The sequence below is a fragment of the Bombina bombina genome, chromosome 4 (genome assembly GCF_027579735.1).
Source record: "Bombina bombina isolate aBomBom1 chromosome 4, aBomBom1.pri, whole genome shotgun sequence".
In the NCBI taxonomy this organism is placed as follows: domain Eukaryota; kingdom Metazoa; phylum Chordata; class Amphibia; order Anura; family Bombinatoridae; genus Bombina; species Bombina bombina.
Window position 1 is genome coordinate 658,938,775 of NC_069502.1, and position 19,731 is coordinate 658,958,505.

At 36.2% G+C, this 19,731-nt stretch overlaps 1 protein-coding gene across 50 annotated transcripts in view; it reads left to right on the top strand.

The window, feature by feature from the left end:
- The first annotated feature begins 2,537 nt into the window (after nucleotides 1-2,537).
- The window catches only part of TRDN (triadin), a 950,114-nt gene continuing 932,920 nt past the window's right edge, over nucleotides 2,538-19,731 (top strand). For 43 of the 50 annotated variants that reach the window (XM_053710728.1, XM_053710740.1, XM_053710752.1 and 40 more), the window contains exon 1: nucleotides 2,539-2,959. In XM_053710728.1, coding sequence (XP_053566703.1) covers nucleotides 2,938-2,959 — 22 coding nt within the window. In that variant the 5' untranslated portion in view covers nucleotides 2,539-2,937. Of the gene's footprint in view, nucleotides 2,960-19,731 lie in introns of all 50 variants that reach the window. The other 7 variants (XM_053710723.1, XM_053710722.1, XM_053710726.1 and 4 more) reach the window with 1 other exon arrangement.

Sequence of the window (19,731 nt, forward strand, 5' to 3'; positions counted from 1 at the left end):
TATTTGTCTCCGCAGGTCCAAATCAGGGAGCAAAGCGGATTTGGATTGTGGGACATTCTTTCATCCACTGGGCTTCGATTCGTTGCTCCTCCCTCCCCTTGGGTCAGAACCTGGGGTTCCCCCTTAGCAAAGCCTCAATTAGATGGTTAGGTATTAGGGGGATGTGTTGGCCGCAGCTGGGGGAAGTAATTTCTGGTGCCCTCTTAAGATGGGGAAAACCGCACCTCTTAATCCTCCACCTGGGGGGGAACGATGTAGGGTCCGTCCCTGTGCTAGAACTAGTCAGAACTATGCAGTCGGACATCGGCTGGCTCCAGACACGAATCCCTGAGGTAGTCATTGGCTGGTCTAATATAGTCCCCCGCCTGTATTGGAGGCATATGTAGACCCATACGGCAGCATATAGAATTAGAAAGAAAATCAATGCAGCTTTATCTAAAACCGTCACGGGAACAGGTGGCTTCGTGGTACGGCACGAAGCCATCTCAGCCGACAGAACTGAGCTCTATCGTAGAGATAAGGTCCATTTATCAGACGTAGGGTTGGATATTTTTATAAAGGATATCCAGGGAGCTATTTCATCCTTCCTGTAAGTCAGGTTGTGGTGGTGGCGGCAAGTCCATTTTTAATGCTCCTTGTGGCGGGAGGTCACGGTCCTGTTGCGCAGGAAAAGGTCGCTAGGGGTGAGTCGTGGCCATAAATGGGAGGGGTGGTAGGCCTCAAGTGCACGTGGGGTAACCTCCCTCTCTCCCCATTGGGGGATGGTCACGTGATCTCTGCAAGCCCTCAGCGTCATTTCCTTTGAGCAGAGACCCTTCTGCTGCTCCTTCCCGTTGGGCCGTTGACCTCCTTTGCTGTTCTGGGCCTATATAGTCTATGCCGCCATTTCCGGTTCTGTTGGTTAAATAGTTATATAGGTAGTTTTTAATAAAAATTTGACCGTGACGGTTAAAAATTTTTCCCATTTAAGAATGTGTCTGTGTCTTTATTTATTCACAATGGTTTATGTTACAAGTTACTAAGTTAAGTTAGTTAAGTTAAGTTAAGATTGTTCTTCTACACTCCTGGAAACGCCCCGGTAAGCATTTAATCCCTTAACTTCGTGTAGGGCCCAGTATGGGCCTGTAGCAGGCTAAGGGTTAAGGCTGCAGGAAAGTGGGATAGGAGATAGAGGGTTGGGTGTTAGTTGCAACATTGTTGCAGGTTAGGTCAGGCCCCTCCTTACCTGGTAAAAAGCTGAGGTTTCCCTCCCAACTTCCTCTTCTCCATCCGATCCAGGCTGTGAAGTGTTTTTTCCCTCCCTCCCGTTCCCCCTTGTTCTATCCAATGGCGGCTCTCGGCTAATGGCAGGGCTATGGCTAGTCAACCTAGGCCTCTGATAAGTCCATAGCGGTAGAATTTAATAATCTCCCATCTCTGACTATGCGGCTAGATCGGCTTGGTAGCTGAGATTCCTTCTTAGGTGGAGATTGATGATTACACCCTGGCGGCGGGAGGTCACAGTCCTGTTGCGCAGGAAAAGGTCGCTAGGGGTGAGTCGTGGCCATAAATGGGAGGGGTGGTAGGCCTCAAGTGCACGTGGGGTAACCTCCCTCTCTCCCCATTGGGGGATGGTCACGTGATCTCTGCAACCCCTCAGCGTCATTTCCTTTGAGCAGAGACCCCTCTGCTGCTCCTTCCCGTTGGGCCGTTGACCTCCTTTGCTGTTCTGGGCCTATATAGTCTATGCCGCCATTTCCGGTTCTGTTGGTTAAATAGTTATATAGGTAGTTTTTAATAAAAATTTGACCGTGACGGTTAAAAATTTTTCCCATTTAAGAATGTGTCTGTGTCTTTATTTATTCACAATGGTTTATGTTACAAGTTACTAAGTTAAGTTAGTTAAGTTAAGTTAAGATTGTTCTTCTACACTCCTGGAAACGCCCCGGTAAGCATTTAATCCCTTACAGAGTTTTCTGTATAATACAGTTAAAGCTGTGTTTAGTATTTAAAGAACAGATTTATATTTCTGGATCAGGATTAACTCTAGACATATTTTTCCACAACATTAATTATTATTGCTTTACTTTTTTAATGAACATGTTTTAGAGATTTGAAAAAGTATATGATACCTAGATTAGTTCATTAAAATATGTACAGAATGCCATTTGCTAATATAGTTTCAGTTGTTAATTTTTACATATATAGACTGGCAAATAAATTAATTGGTCAAATGTTTTTTCTTTATTTTATGAGTTTTTGTAGGTAAATATTAAATGAAAATATAAATGCTGTACATAAATAAGTAATGATTCTTGTCTAATAAAGTGAGAGTAAGCTACCCTATTGACACACATAATGCAACAGGGACATGTTAGCATTCACTTATGGGACTGTAATATTTCACAGCAGGGAAGGAGGGAATGACAGGGTCTTCAGACAGATCACACAGATGGGACCCACCCTCAACCAAATATGGCAAAGAAGAATTCACAGGGCAACAAGTGTGCTAAGAATAAACCTGAGCTATCATGGATAAGGTTACTGGGCAATCTCAGCTTCTGACCTGTCCCAAGCAAAAGTACATTTATTATGAGACAAGCTGCAGGGCCTTAGTGCTCTGGGTAGTTCCTTTGCTTTTTTTTGCTGTCTCTTTCTGATTTTCAGCTCTTTTTGGAGCTATATGCCTAGTACTTTCTAGGATTCCAAATCAGATCTTCAGATGGACTGTGATACTTTGCTTTGAGTAAGCTGTGAGCCATTGACCTTAGTATTAGCACTTTTTGTCCTGGGGAACGTTTGCAGAACACAAGACTCTGAAGCAAAGTAAGGAAGCTCCAGGCAGCATAAAAGAGGAAGGAACTGAGTTATCAAACACAGATAACGAAACCCCCAACTGAAGACCTTGAATGAGCTGTTGCTGGCACTGATCAATTAGTAACATATTCTATCATCGTCATGACAGAGAACTCTGCTGAAGGTAATATAATGCACAATTAGCTGTTTTATATTGTTTTGTTATGAGGTTTGTTTTGTCTAAAGTGTGACAACATTGCTTTGAGAAGTCATGTTTTTCCTTAGTTTTCTTCTTTTTCCTGGCCCCTGTATAGATTCAGCAGAAAACGTTTTTTGTTTTGTTTTTTGTTTTTAATCAAAGTAAAACATCTTTATTGACTTAGGGTTAACATCAATTGACATTTTCTTTCAGTATCATATTTTTAGAGACTCATTGAAAAGCTGTTACAAAATATTTGCAGATCTTGTGAATGTGTGTGCTAGTAACACACTTCTTTTAAGAGCTATTTCTTGAGGCAGTAGATCATTTAATATGAATGTTAGCTTTGCTTGTACAGTGCAAAATTAAATCCTCCAACACCTCTATAAATATCCTGAAATCTGAACCCTGAGGCGTATCATCCCTGACCATGCCACTAATGTGATTCAAGAAGCTGTTTTAAACTCTAAATACTGGCCTAATCAGCGGAATTTATAAGCTAATTACTTGTTTTTGTACTGCTTCTGCAATTTGTTTTTTTCTCGGTTCTAAACACTTGTGCAATGTTTATGGCCTCATTTATTGAACAGTGACTGTCTAAACACCTGCTACTGTTTGCTTGTGTGCTTAGTAAAATTTCAAATATGCATTATGAGGTACAAATCTGGAATTTCAAAATCCAAATTTATTCTGAAATCAAACGTTTTAATTAATTTAAAAATAAATATAAAAAATGATTGTTTCCCTGCATATACATCACAATCTTCTCTGCTTTTGTCTTTGTTTTCTGTGCTTTAAAATGTAAATTATAATCTATATTTATTTAAAACAACAAATATTACTGTTCTGTTTATAGTACTGTACCATCTTTCTGAGGGTGCTATGTAAATTAGCTGTATTATGGCAAGTAAATATTGGCTAAATAACAAGATATTGTTGTTTACACTTGGTTTCATCCCCTCCAAACAGTCCCATTTGGGGACAAATACTCAGAAAAGCCAAACTATTCCGAAATCCAAAACTTTTCTGGTCCCAAGCAGTTTGGATGAAGGGTCTTCTACTATAAGTACATTTTGCCATTTTTTACACAGGATATATGTGTGTATATATATATATATATATATATATATATATGTGTGTATATATATATATATATATATATATATATATATATATATATATACAGTATATATATATATATATCTAGATTAGAAATGGCACACGCATGTTAACTTGAGCCCATATTAAAAGTTAAAAGTAAACACAACCCCATGAGTGCAAACTAAGTTTGCGCTCTTCGGGTTAGTGTGAATGAAGACCTTGCATAAAGGGTTAGAGCTAAAAATGTTTGCATTAAACACAACATAAATACATTAAAATAAAGTGTTACATTCATATATACAATATCTAAAAAAGATTATTAATATACATATTAAAAAAGTTACAAGGTTTAAATGCATATGGTATATGACAACAAATTTGAATAGAAAGGGCTATAATGTATATATACACACATATACATGTTTATGTATGTATATATACATATGTATGTACAGTATGTGTATACATGTGTATTTATGTTTATATGTGTAATATGTATATACATGCAGAAATACACATATAAGCACATGTATACACATATGTATTTATACATTGGAGCCATTTCCACATAAATACTTGAAAACTAGAAAAATAATTTGTAATCAATTTTAATATTTAGTAATGTGTTTTACTGTGTATGTACTGTAAATATTTTACCTTCCAATATTCTTCACATAGGGGAAAATGTTCTATTTTAAAATATATATTCCTATATATATATCTGTATATACCGATACCCATATAAATTCATGAATATATATATATATATATATATATGTGTGTGTATATATATATATATTTATATATATTTACAAATAAATAGATCGTATTCTTCTATGCGAAGAACATTGGAATGTAAAATATTCATAACTACCTTCGGGTTGATGCTGTAGGCTTAACTCCTGTCGGGTTAGCGTGCAAGCGATAAGTATTAGGTTTTTTTCCAGTTTGTGCCCTTATTGCAGTCTATGGGGATAAGAAGTTAGCGAAGTCATGATATCCGAAGTCCTGTAGTTAGAGTGCGTTGGTTTTTGCTCACTCACAAACATTTTACTTTCAACTTGTAATATGCGAGTTAACCTGTGCATATTTAATAATAAAAACGATGTTTAATAATGTTTCATCATTTTTATATATTTTTTTATATTTTATTTAATATTTTAATAACGTGCATTGAAGTTTTTCGGGGCCTTCACCTCTTTCTCAGACCTGGTCTGAGGAAGGGGTGAAGGCCCTGAAAACTTTCGTATTAAACTTGGTTGCTGTGACTTAAACCCAGAGAGTGTGACCTGTTCAAAACGTATATATATATATAGTACAGTACATAAAGGGCTAGATACAAATATTATTTTTGTGCTCATACAAGTTGAAAGTAATACATTATCGCTCAAGCAAAAGTCTAGGGCGCACTAACATCTGGATGTTGGATACTGCGGGTGCTCTAAATCCCTAACATAATTGACTTCTATGTGTGAAATGTGCTCAAGCTATAAGGCAAAGGTGCACTAAACCAAATGCCAATTAGTGGAGTTTATCACTTACTCAAACTATAATTTTTCTATTGAAACACTACAGACATATACATACACATAAATACATATATACACACACATGAAAATAAACACACATACATATACACCTTTGAGCCCCTCCCAGTCCACTACCTTGTCATATACCATGTCCCTTTAAATCACCATTAAAACATTTATTTCAATAACAAATCTTCATTTTACATTTATTATGTATAAATATGGGTGAAATACTTTATTTTAACATACTAAACATTTGTTTTGTTATGTATATTTCAAGCGTTAACCCTTTTTATTCAGGTCTCTAAAAGCACAAACATTTTGTATTGTGCCAAGAACACCTGAGTTATAATAGTGCGCAGTGCACTATACATTTAAAGCATAGGGTGAGCTACAAATATGCCAGGCATAGTTATAATATCCATAGGTGGAAGCAGAAGATTTTCCAGGGGATAGGGGAGAGAAAACAAATTACAATAATCATTTTATTGTAGAGAAATGTTAATATATTTATTATTTGATATAAAGAGTAAAATTCCAGTGGGCATATGTCTCTCTTTCCTCCATGAAGGATACCCATGTTATCAAAAAGTCTTTAAAATTTGTGCAACATTTAGGGCCAGATTACAAGTGGAGCGGTATTTAATGCTCCCGCTTGAGCGCTAACTCTGCTAAAAGTAAGCTTTTTGCGCCAGTGAGGTAGCGCTTGTTTTACAAGTTGAACAAAAACAGTTTTTGCTTGCCCTAACGCAATGCGCGTAAAAAGCTAAACATAGAATGTCGCACTTGTGATAACATTTTCCCCCATATTAGTCAATTAAGACAAAACAAGTGGAAAAAAACTTAACACCCTACTTGTGTGCAAACCCAAAAGCATATTCTCAAGTGTGCTAACCAGACATAAAACTATGAATATTTCATATTCCAATGTTCTTCACATAGAATAATATGTTCTATTTATTTTTATTTATATATATATATATATATATATATATATATATATATATATATATATATATATATATATATATATATATATATATATATATATATATAAATAAAGATAGCAGGTGTTCCAGCACTTCAACCTCGGTTATGTAGCAAACACCTGGGTGCAGTCCTTAAAGATCACCCTTTTTGGGTGAAGGGCACTCTCAGGATTTTTGAAGTCACAAAGAATTTTTATTTAGAGTAACAACAAGTCATCAAAGACAGAGTCGACGTTTCGTTTCGGCTTTCTTAGGAGCCTTCTTCAAGACAAAAAACATCGCATTACGGCACCTAGCGTAATTTCCTGTTTGTGGAGCACGGCTACGTGCCGTAATGAGATGTTTTTTGTCTTGAAGAAGGCTCCTAAGAAAGCCGAAACATTGACTCTGTCTTTGATGGGACTTGTTGTTACTCTAAATAAAAATTCTTTGTGACTTCAAAAATCCTGAGTGTGCCCTTCACCCAAAAAGTATTACTGTATATATATATATATATATATATATATATATATATATAAATATATACAGTATCCCACAAAAGTGAGTATACCCCTCACATTTTTGTAAATATTTTATTATATCTTTTCATGTGACAACACTGAAGAAATGACACTTTGCTACAATGTAAAGTAGTGAGTGTACAGCCTGTATAATAGTGTAAATTTGCTGTCCCCTCAAAATAACTCAACACACAGCCATTAATGTCTAAACTGTTGGCAACAAAAGTGAGTACACCCCTAAGTGGAAATGTCCAAATTGGGCCCAGTTAGCCATTTTTCCTCCCTGGTGTCACGTGACTTGTTAGTGTTACAAGGTCTCAGGTGTGAATGGGGAGCATGTGTGTTAAATTTGGTGTTATCACTCTTACACTCTCTCATACTGGTCACTGGAAGTTCAACATGGCACCTCATGGCAAAGAACTCTCTGAGTATCTAAAAAAAATAAATTGTTGCTCTACATAAAATTGCCTAGGCTATAAGAAAATTGCCAAGACCTTGAAACTGAGCTGCAGCACAGTGGGCAAGACCATACAGTGGTTTCACAGGACAGGTTCCACTCAGAACAGGCCTCACCATGGTCAACCAAAGAAGTTGAGTGCACGAGCTCAGCGTCATATCCAGAGGTTGTCTTTCGGAAATATACATATGAGTGCTGCCAGCATTGCTGCAGAGGTTGAAGGGGTGGGGGGTCAGCCTGTCAGTGCTCAGACCATACGCCGCACACTGCATCAAATTGGTCTGCATGGCTGTTGTCCCAGAAGAAAGCCTCTTCTAAAGATGATGCACAAGAAAGCCCTCAAACAGTTTGCTGAAGACAAGCAAACTAAGGACATGGATTACTGGAACCATTTCCTGTGGTCTAATGAGACCAAGATAAACTTATTTGGTTCAGATGGTGTCAAGCGTGTGTGGTGGCAACCAGGTGAGGAGTACAAAGACAAGTTTGTCTTGCCTACAGTCAAGCATGGTGGTGGGAGTGTCATGGTCTGGGACTGCATGAGTGCTGCCGGCACTGGGGAGCTACTATGATATTCTGAAGCAGAGCATGATCCCCTCCCTTCAGAGACTGGGCTGCAGGACAGTATTCCAACATGATAATGACCCCAAACACACCTCCAAGACGAACACTGCCTTTCTAAAGAAGCTGAAGGTAAAGGTGATGGACTGGCCAAGCATGTCTCAAGACCTAAACCCTATTGAGCATCTGAGGGGCATACTCAAATGGAAGATTGGGGAGCCCAAGGTCTCTAACATCCATCAGCTCTGTGATGTCGTCATGGAGGAGTGGAAGAGGACTCCAGCGGCAACCTCTGAAGCTCTGGTGAACTCTATGCCCAAGAGAGTTAAGGTAGTGCTGGAAAATAATGGGGACCACACAAAATATTGACACTTTGGGGCCATTTTGGACATTTCAACTTAGGGGTGTACTCACTTTTCTTGCCAACGGTTTAGACATTAATGGCTGTGTGTTGAGTTATTTTTGAGGGGACAGCAAATTTACACTGTTATACAGGCTGTACACTCACTACTTTACATTGTAGCAAAGTGTAATTTCTTCAGTGTTGTCACAGGAAAAGATATAATAAAATATTTACAAAAATGTAAGGGGGTTTTACTCACTTTTGCGAGATACTGTTTTATATATATATATATATATATATATATATATATATATATATATATATATATATATATATATATGATGTTTTTTTAATAAAATATATATTCCCATCTATCTATCTATCTATCTATCTACAGATATATATATGAATATCTATTTAAAATTACTTAGAACATATTCCACTATATGAAGAACATTGGAATGTGAAATATTTACAGTAAATAAACAGTTAAACACTGAATATTGCATGAATATGATTTTTCATGTTTTCATCTCCTTGACTACAAAGGGCACCAATGAAGTCTGCATGCCTTAATTTTTTCTAACACCTGAGACCTCATATCTTTGCACACGTCGGATACCACACGTATTACAAGTTTAAAGTCAAACGCTTGCACGCAAACTGACTCGTGCAAAAAGCCGAACTTACAATATCATGATCGCTTTAACATATTCTCCCATAGACTTCAATGGAAGCTGAAAAGCAGAAAAAAATCATCCTAGTTGCGCGCAAACACAATCTCATTTTGCGCATCGCGTTTCTCAATTTAGATCTTAATACAGTCCGGTAAGCGCACATGAGAACTTTGTTTTCTTATATGAAGAACATTGGAATGTAAAATATTTAAACTAAAAACACAGTATAACATTTAGTAAATATGACTATTGCCTAAATATGATTTTCCATGTTTTCAGGTACTTGATTGCAAAGGACTTCAATGCATATGTATCGCTATGTGAAAGCCCTTTGCAATTTTTATTAGATGGTGTTATTATGAGTGTAACTGTACTTTGTAATGTAATTTTGATATATTTTGTGCATCTTTTTATGCAAGCGTAACAGTTAACCAGAGCTCTGAGGTTGCCATATCCTTATACTTGTTAACTTCAATTGCGCTAGAGCTAATGCGTTTACTTTCAACTTGTGATACACGCGCTACTTCTGACGTGCGCAACAGCTGATATAAACCTGATATTACTCGCAAGCAACAGTTAGCACGCCGCTTGTAATCTGGCCACACCTGCAGCAAAGTAACATTTACTTTAGTTTTAACAATTAACAACTTTTAATTCCTTTCATATAGTGCAACACACGCATATTTTGATTTTTTTTTTTTCAGAATACTCATTACGAATGATTCTTCTGAAATGAATTATTCACTGCTGCACAGGTCTACAGATTACCTTTCTGCATTTATTTTTAAAAATAATGTACAACTTAGTTATACAACGGCTGCAAAAACATAATATCACATACAAAGAAAAGTGACCAAGTATTAAAGAGCTTTTCATCATTAGATGGAAGTCTAGACATACAGAAGGTGTTTGCAGAATTATAGTGAATAAGATTTAGGAGTAATGTGTATTGCCATGGAAACCAAACAAGTATAAGCAGTTATCATCACAATCAGATAACTATTCTGTTTCTGTTACTCAAGAACTTGAAAGAACAATGACAATAATTTGTCATTTGCACTTGTTTTGTAACCTGAATTTGTAAGATAATGTTCTCACAGTTTAAGAACTCTACAATTAGTTTCGAGCATCTGTGCACATTAACAATCACTACTTATTTCAAATATACTGTAATATAAAGAATCAGCCTTTTCTTTAGTGATACAATAAACAATATGCCTGTGATGCGGAAGCTGTCCTACAATCAGTGCAATACTGTTAAAGTAAGAAAGAAAATGCTTATTTATACTATAAGCAATAATTAGTGTAATGTGCAAAGATTAAAAAAAATCAAAACCATAATCAAGAAAATGCGTTTTCAAAAAATGACTCTCAGTTTAGTAAATTTAGAGAAGTCTCAGTTTTCTATAATGGTTGCTTAATTTCAGGATATATCCTATGCATTGGTCTTGGACGATGAAGGGATGAGTTTACCACCTAGTTCAGCATAATCTCAATAGATTTACTAAAGTACAAGTAGTGGAGAGTTCAAAATATGAAGGTAGCCAGAGGAAGAATTGTTAAAAAATATTTTGTACAAGGGTCCATATTTCTTAAAGCCAAAATTAAAGTTTTGTGATTCCGATAGGGCATGCAATTTAAAATAAATTCAAATATGCTTCCATTATTAGAACGTGCACACTCTTTTATATGCACAATTTCTGAGGCTCCTGTTCCTACAGAGTATGTGCAAAAGCGTTCAGTATATACGTATATGCATTTTGTGATTGGCTGATGGCTGACACATGATACAGGGGGAGGGAAAATTGTATTAACTTTAAAAGTTGCCAGAAAATATTATACTACTCATTTCAAATTCAAAGTAAGTGATATTGTGTTGTATTTGTATTGTTTATTTGTCAATTATTAAAGTCTTCTGTATTTACTGGTCCTTTAACATATGGACGGACAAGGAACCATGGTAGGGAACTTGCCCTTCAATGTTTTCAAGTAGTAATGAGAAAACATCCTCTGCCTGAATTTAAAATTACACAATCAATTGTTTTTGCAGCGCTGCCCCCTGCTGTTCTGCAACCAATCACGTGACAGTCTATCTTCTTAATCATCCCAGACAAATTAGTCTGGGATTTTTTTAAACCATCCATGAGGCTAGGAATCAGTGGTTTAAACTTCATAAATGGAGCACCTTATTTGACCCCTAAAAGTTCAGGATGTCTAAAATTATAGTTATGTAATGTAAAAGGTCTATTAAGTAAGTAAATCAATTATGTTCCAGAGTGATGTATAGCTATCCCCAACTAGTAGATATGTGCGTTTCGTTTTGGCCAAATTTAATTTTCAGATGAATTTTGGCCAATTTGGAGATTCGAATGCATTTGAATTTCCGAATTGGCACCATAACTAAAATCCCGAAAAATTCCGAAAATGAATAAATCAGTTTCTGAATTTTCGGATCTATTCTTTATTCATATTTGGAAATTTTAATTGTTCTAATCTAAACCGCAGTTCCCCGACATCGCCTACACTAATTAAATTACTAAATAAAGCTATTAACCCCTAAACCGCCATTCCCCGACATCGCCAACACCAACTAAATAACTAAATAAAGCTATTAACCCCTAAACCGCCGTTCCCTGACATCGCCAACACTAACTAAACATATTAACCCCTAAACCGCAGTTCCCCGACATCGCTGACACTAAATAAACGTATTAACCCCTAAACCGCCATTCCCAAACATCACCAACACTAACTAAACCTATTGCCCCCTAAACCGCCGGCCCCCACATCGCAACAACCTAAATTAAACTATTAACCCCTAAACTTAACACCCCCTAACTCTAACATAATTAAAATAGACCTAAATTAAAGTTACACTTATTTACTAGCTACCTAGTTAAAATAAATACAAACTTGCCTGTGAAATAAAAATAAAACCTAAGTTTAAACTAATAAAACCTAACTTTACTAAAAATAAAAAAACATAAGATTATTAAAAAATTAAAACTACAATTACAAAAAAATAATAAACACTAAAATTACAAAAAAAAATTACAAAAAATAACAAACAAAATTATACAAAATAATAAAAATGATTCCTATTCTAATACCCTGTTTTAAAAAAAAACAAATAAAAAAAAACAAAAAACATAATCTATAATAATCTTCCATGGGCCCTTAAAAGGGTTTATTTGCAGGTCATTGCCCTAAAGTTAACAGCTCTTTTGCAAACAAATAAAAACACCCCCCCCCTAACATTACAAACCCACAAAATAAATAAAAAAACCTAACTAAAAAAAAACTAATCTACCCATTGTCCTGAAAAGGGCATTTGTATTGGCATTGCCCTTAAAAGAGCATTCAGCTCTTTTACTGCCCTTTAAAGGGCATTCAGCTCTTTTTCGGCCCATTAAAATAAAAAAGCCTAATATAAAACAAAAACACCCTAAAAAAACAAAAAAAATACCTAATATTATCCCCCCAAATCAGTACTCACAGTGGCTGAAGTCCGGCGAAAGATCTTCATCCCAGCAGCAAAGCATCTTCATATAGTCGGCTCCATCTTCATCCATTGTGGGACCGGCATCTTCTTCATCCCTGCGAAGGTGGAGCGGTCGATGCACAGAGGCGGAGGTCCAGGCTGAGGTCCATCGGTCTGACATGGAGGTCCTCTTCATGCGATCGTCCGCCGCACACTGAGGATTCAATGCAAGGTACCCCTTTTAAATTAGGGTACCGTTGCATTCCTATTGGCTAAAAAATATTTATTAGCCAATAGGAATGAGAGCTGCTGATTTAAACAGCCAATAGGATTTAAGCAGCTCTTATTTCTATTGGCACGGTGTAACAGTTCTTTCCATAAGTTAAATGCATTTGAAAAGCGGTTTAGATATATGGGTCAATGCAGGGTTTTAAACATTTTCGAATAAGTTTGGATTAGAAAAACAAGTATGTCTCTTTAAATACAGTTAACGTGATGTTGCATCTTGTATGATACAATGTGATCTGCCAGGCATTGGCCTTCATTACATTACTCATAATAAGTATGGTTGCAGTCATTCATGTTTAATATTCTTTTTAAACCACCTCAGTGGTTACCTTTAAATGCATGTCCCCTTAAAGGTACATTAAAGACATTTTTTATTTAATGCATTAGAAATGTGTCACTGCATTGCAATAGATCTTCATACAAAATAAACGGCTAGATTACAAGTTTTGCGTCAGGGTAAAAAAGCAGCTTTAAGAGGTCCTAGCGCTGCTTTTTTACGCCCGCTGGTATTACGAGTCTTGAAGGTTTAGGGTCACCGCACACTTCTTTGGCCTTACCGCAAAATGACTTACGTAAACTTCGTAAAGTCTTTTTTCTATGGGACTTCCATAGTGCTGGTATTACGAGTCTGTCCTGGGAGGCCAAAAAGTGAGCGGTACACCCTCTCCTGTCAAGAGTCCTACCGCATTTTAAATTCAGTAGTTATGAGTTTTATGGTACAACGCTGTAACATAAAACTCATAACTAAAGTGTTAAAAAGTACACTAACACCCATAAACTACCTATTAACCCCTAAACCAAGGCCCTCCCGCATCGCAAACACTAAAATAACATTTTTAACCCCTAATCTGCTGCTCCAGACATCGCCGCCACTAGAATAAACATATTAACCCCATAAACCGCCGCACTCCCGCCTCGCAAACACTAGTTAAATATTATTAACCCCTAATCTGCCGTCCCTAACATCGCCGCCACCTACCTACATTTATTAACCCCTAATCTGCCTCTCCGGACATCGCCGCCACCTACATTATATTTATGAACCCCTAATCTGCTGCCCCCAATGTCGCTGCAACCTACCTACACTTTTTAACCCCTAATCTGCCGCCTCCAACGTCGCCACCACTATATTAAAGTTATTAACCCCTAAACCTAAGTCTAACCCTAAACCTAACACCCACTAACTTAATTATAATTTAAATAAATCTAAATAAATATTCCTATCATTAACTAAATTATTCCTATTTAAAACAAAATACTTACCTATAAAATAAACCCTAAGCTAGCTACAATATAGCTAATAGTTACATTGTAGCTATCTTAGGGTTTATTTTCATTTTACAGGCAAGTTTGTATTTATTTTAACTAGGTAGAATAGTTATTAAATAGTTATTAAATAAATAAATAAATGCAAAAGTACCTGTAAAATAAAACCTAACCTAAGTTACACTAACACCTAACACTACACTATAATTAAATCAATTAACTAAATTAACAACAATTAAATCAATTAAATTAGCTAAAGTACAAAAAAAACAAACACTAAATTACAGAAAATAAAAAACAAATTACAGATATTTAAACTAATTACACCTAATCTAATAGCCCTATCAAAATAAAAAAATGCCCCCCCCAAATAAAAAAAAACCCTAGCCTAAACTAAACTACCAATAGCCCTTAAAAGGGCCTTTTGTGGGGCATTGCCTGCCCCAAAGTAATCAGCTCTTTTACCTGTAAAAAAAAATACAAACAATCCCCCCAACAGTAAAACCCACCACCCACACAACCAACCCCCCAAATAAAGTACTATCTAAAAAAAAACTAAGCTCCCCATTGCCCTAAAAAGGGCATTTGGATGGGCATTGCCCTTAAAAGGGCAGTTAATCTGATAGAATTCTATCAGCCAATCGGAATTAAGGTAGAAAAAAGCCAATAGGATTTTTTACACCTTAAAGGGACAGTCTAGGCCAAAATAAACTTTCATGATTCAGATAGAGCATGTAATTTTAAACAATTTTCCAATTTACTTTTATCACCAATTTTGCTTTGTTCTCTTGGTATTCTTAGTTGAAAGCTTAACCTAGGAGGTTCATATGCTAATTTCTTAGACCTTGAAGCCCACCTCTTTCAGGTTGCATTTTAACAGTTTTTCACCACTAGAGGGTGTTAGTTCACGTATTTCATATAGATAACACTGTGCTTGTGCACAATAAGTTATCTGGGAGCAGGCACTGATTGGCTAGACTGCAAGTCTGTCAAAAGAACTGAAAAAAGGGGCAGTTTGCAGAGGCTTAGATACAAGATAATCACAGAGGTTAAAAGTATATTATTATAACTGTGTTGGTTATGCAAAACTGGGAAATTGGTAATAAAGGTATTATCTATCTTTTAAAACAATAACAATTCTGGTGTAGACTGTCCCTTTAATTCCGATTGGCTGATAGAATTCTATCAGTCAATTGGAATCTAAGGGACCCCATCTTGGATGACGTCACTTAAAGGTACCTTCATTCAGCTTTAGTCGTCGGATGAAGAGGATGCTTTGCGTCGGATGTCTTGAAGATGGACCTGCTCCGCGCCGGATGGATGAAGATAGAAGATGCCGTCTGGATGAAGACTTTTGCCCGTCTGGAGGACCACTTCGGCCCGGCTTGGATGAAGACATCTCCCGGTAAGTCGATCTTCAGGGAGTTAGTGTTAGGTTTTTTTTAAGGGTGTATTGGGTGGGTTTTATTTTTAGGTTAGGGTTTGGGCCTGCAATAGAGCTAACTGCCCTTTTAAGGGCAATGCCCATCCAAATGCCCTTTTCAGGGCAATGGGGAGCTTAGGTTTTTTTAGGTAGTATTTTATTTGGGGGTTGGTTGTGTGGGTGGTGGGTTTTACTGTTGGGGGAGTGTTTGTATTTTTATTTACAGGTGAAAGAGCTGATTACTTTGGGGCAATGCCCCGCAAAAAAGGCCCTTTTAAGGGCTATTGGTAGTTTAGTTTAGGCTAGGGGTTTTTTTATTTGGGGGGGAGGGATTTTTTTATTTTAATAGGGCTATTAGATTAGGTGTAATTAGTTTAAATATCTGTAATTTGTTTATTATTTTCTGTAATTTAGTTGGGGGGTTTTGTTGTACTTTAGCTAATTTAAAGGGACAGTATACACTCATTTTCATATAACTGCATGTAATAGACACTACTATAAAGAATAAGATGCACAGATACTGATATAAAAATCCAGTATAAAACTGTTTAAAAACGTACTTAGAAGCTTTCAGTTTAGCTCTGTTGAAAAGGCAGTTGGAAAGCCCACTGCAAGTGGGAAATAAGACACTCCCCCCTCCCCCTTCTTTTGCATATGAAAAGACCCTTTACACAAACAGGAGCAAGCTGGAGAAAGTAGCTGACGGTATTCAAATAAAACTTTGGGGCTTGGTTAGGAGTCTGAAAATCAGAGCAATGTTATTTAAAAATAAGCAAAATTATAATTAAAAAAAAAAAAAAACTTTATGGGCTTTATAAATAGATCATCTACAAAACATTTATGCAAAGAAAAAATGAGTGTATAATGGCCCTTTAATTTAATTTAGGCAATTGTATTTAATTTAGTTAATGTATTTAATTATATTGTAGTGTTAGGTGTTAGTGTAACTTAGGTTAGGTTTTATTTACAGGTACTTTTGTATTTATTTTAGCTAGGTAGTTATTAAATAGTTAATAACTATTTAATAACTATTCTACCTAGTTAAAATACAAACTTGCCTGTAAAATAAAAATAAACCCTAAGATACCTACAATGTAACTATTAGTTATATTGTAGCTAGCTTAGGGTTTATTTTATAGGTAAGTATTTAGTTTTAAATAGGAATAACGTAGTTAATGATAGGAATATTTATTTAGATTTATTTAAATTATATTTAAGTTAGTGGGTATTAGGTTTAGGGTTAGACTTAGTTTTAGGGGTTAATAACTTTAATAAAGTGGCGGTGACATTGGGGGCGGCAGATTAGTGGTTAAAAAGTGTAGGTAGGTTGCGGCGACATTGGGGAAGGCAGATTAGGGGTTAATAAATATAATGTAGGAGTCAGCGATGTTGGGGACAGCAGATTAGGGGTTCATAAGTATAATGTAGGTGGCGGCGATGTCCGGAGCGACAGATTAGGGGTTAATAATATAATGTAGGTGTCGGCGACGTTGGGGGCGGCAGATTAGGGGTTAATAAGTGTAAGATTAGGGGTGTTTAGACTCGGGTTCATGTTAGGGTGTTAGGTGTAAACATAACTTTTATTTCCCCATAGGAATCAATGGGGCTGCGTTACTGAGTTTTACAGGTGTTAGACTTTTTTGCAGGTGTTAGACTTTTTTTCAGCCGGCTCTCCCCGTTGATTCCTATGGGGAAATCGTGCATGAGCACGTTACACCAGCTCACCGCTGACGACAGGTTTCTGAGAACTCGTAATACCAGCGCTGCATGTAAGTGAGCGGTGAGAGAAAACTGCTCGTTAGCACCGCATAGCCTCTAGTGTAAAACTCGTAATCTCGCTGAAAGTTTTTAAAGGGCTATAATAGTAGAAAATGGCATGCTTTAATTTGTTAGAACATGCAATTTTAAGACTAGGGACCCTGCACTACTATGTATTTAACCTCGTATTCCAGCATTTCTTGGAAGGAGTGAAAAATTTGAAGTTTTTTTCAAAGTGTTTTCACCATGAATAATTAAACATCTCCTGTGAAATAAAGAGTTCCTATTTTTTATAGAAATTTGCTGGTTACATAAATTGAAATTGTTGTAGATGGTTTTTTAGTTTTAATTTTCTGTTGAAAACATTTCCAGATTCCCTTACCTTTATGAATGTGAGCTTGACAGCTAATAATTCATATTGCTAGTAGATTTTGGCATCAAGGGTTCTACTGTCATCCTTTGTAACAGAAGATAGATTTATCTGCTTGAGAGGATGTAATACACCAAGTTTTGGTTTTACTGAAACATCCAAATTGAAAGTGTTATCTTTGGAAGAACATGCAAAAGAGTAATACTGACTATTGATTTTATAGTGCATATAGTGGTATGCTATGTTAGATTTGCACATAGGCAGTTTTTTTCTGTTTGCTCATTGTTAAAATTTATGAAAAATGTGTTGAAAGAAGTGGAAAGCTAAAAATAACTTTTACTTAGTGACACAGTGACTCTGGTACAATCTGATGCTAGCAGGATTTGGATTTGATGTTTGGCTTTCATGAAAAAGTATTCCGCAAGTGTAGTTCTGCTAACCTATGGTGATATTAGTAACATAATGTAATATAGGAAACATTTCACAAGTCTGCCTTCTGCAAGATCTTACAATTCTATTTATTAAAGGGATAGAACACACCAAAATGTTATTGTTTAAAAAGATAGATAATCCCTTTATTACCCATTCCCCAGTTTTGCATAACTAACACTGTTATAGAAAATATATATTTTACCTCTGTAATTACCTTGTATCCAAGCTTTTGCTGACTGCCTCCTTTTTTTTTAGATCTTATGAAAAGACTTGCATTTCAGGCAATTAGTGCTGACTCTTAAATAACTTTACGTGCATGATCACAATGTTACCTATATGAAACACATGAACTAACGCCCTCTAGCTGTGACAAAATGTCAAATGCATTAAAATTAGAGCTGGCCTTCAAGGGCTTAGAAATTAGCATATGATCCGACCTAGTATTAGCCTTCAACTAAGAATAACAAGAGAACAAAGCAAATTTGATGATAAAAGTAAATTAGAAAGTTGTTTAAAATGGGATTTATTTTCTGCTGCAGTTAGGTCTTGCTGGAGTTTTCTCATTTGTGGAACTGTAAAAAATATATCTCTGAAGTTGGAAATGTTGCAAGCTGAACTTAGCAAGTCAAATTTTTCCAGTCTGTCTGATTAAAGGGACAGTCAACACCAGCTTTTTTGTTGTTTAAAAAGAAAGATAATCACTTTATTACCCATTCCCCAGTTTTGCATAACCAACACTGTTATAAAAATACACTTTTTACCTCTGTGATTACCTTGTATCTATGCTTCTGCAAACTGCCCCCTTATTTCAGTTGTTTTGATAGACTTGCATTTTAGCCTATCAGTGCTCAATCAAGGGTAACTTCACGTGCATGAGCTCAATGTTATCTATATTAAACACATGAACAAATGCCCCCTAGTGGTCAAAATGCATTCAGATTAGAATCTTCAAGGTCTAAGAAATTAGCACATGAACCTCCTAGGTTTAGCTTTCAACTAAGAATACCAAGAGAACAAAGTAAAAACAAAGTATAAAAGTAAATTGGAAAGTTGTTTAAAATGACATTCCTTATTTAAATAAAGATTTTTTTTTTAGGACTTGACTGTCCCTTTAAGTCATACTTACTTGCATAGTTTCGTAAGATTTTGCAATAGATTGGCTAGTACTTATTACTTGCGTTTTTACATACCTCCCAACATTTGTGGCTAGGAATTAGGGAATCCGGATTTTGAGGTCCCCTCCTCAACCTCCGGAGTCCCTAATTCCTAGCCTCCATTTTGTCGTTGGGGCCATGTCAGAAGGGGTGGGTAGGATTATGGGAGTATCTGAGTGGTCCGTGGGTTTGTCTGAACAGTTTGTGGGCCTATTTGGGCAGTTTGTGGGTGTGTCTAAGGGAAATTCTGCAAATAGGGACATATGGCTCTCTCAGAGGGACAGCAGGGCACAGCTCAGAATCAGGGACCATCCCTCTCAAATAAGGAGAGTTGGGTTGGGAGGTCTGTATTTATGTTTTATGATGTATCTGTTTTACTTGTAAAATATAAATTTTAAATTGCTTGTTTAATTGTCTTGATGATAAAG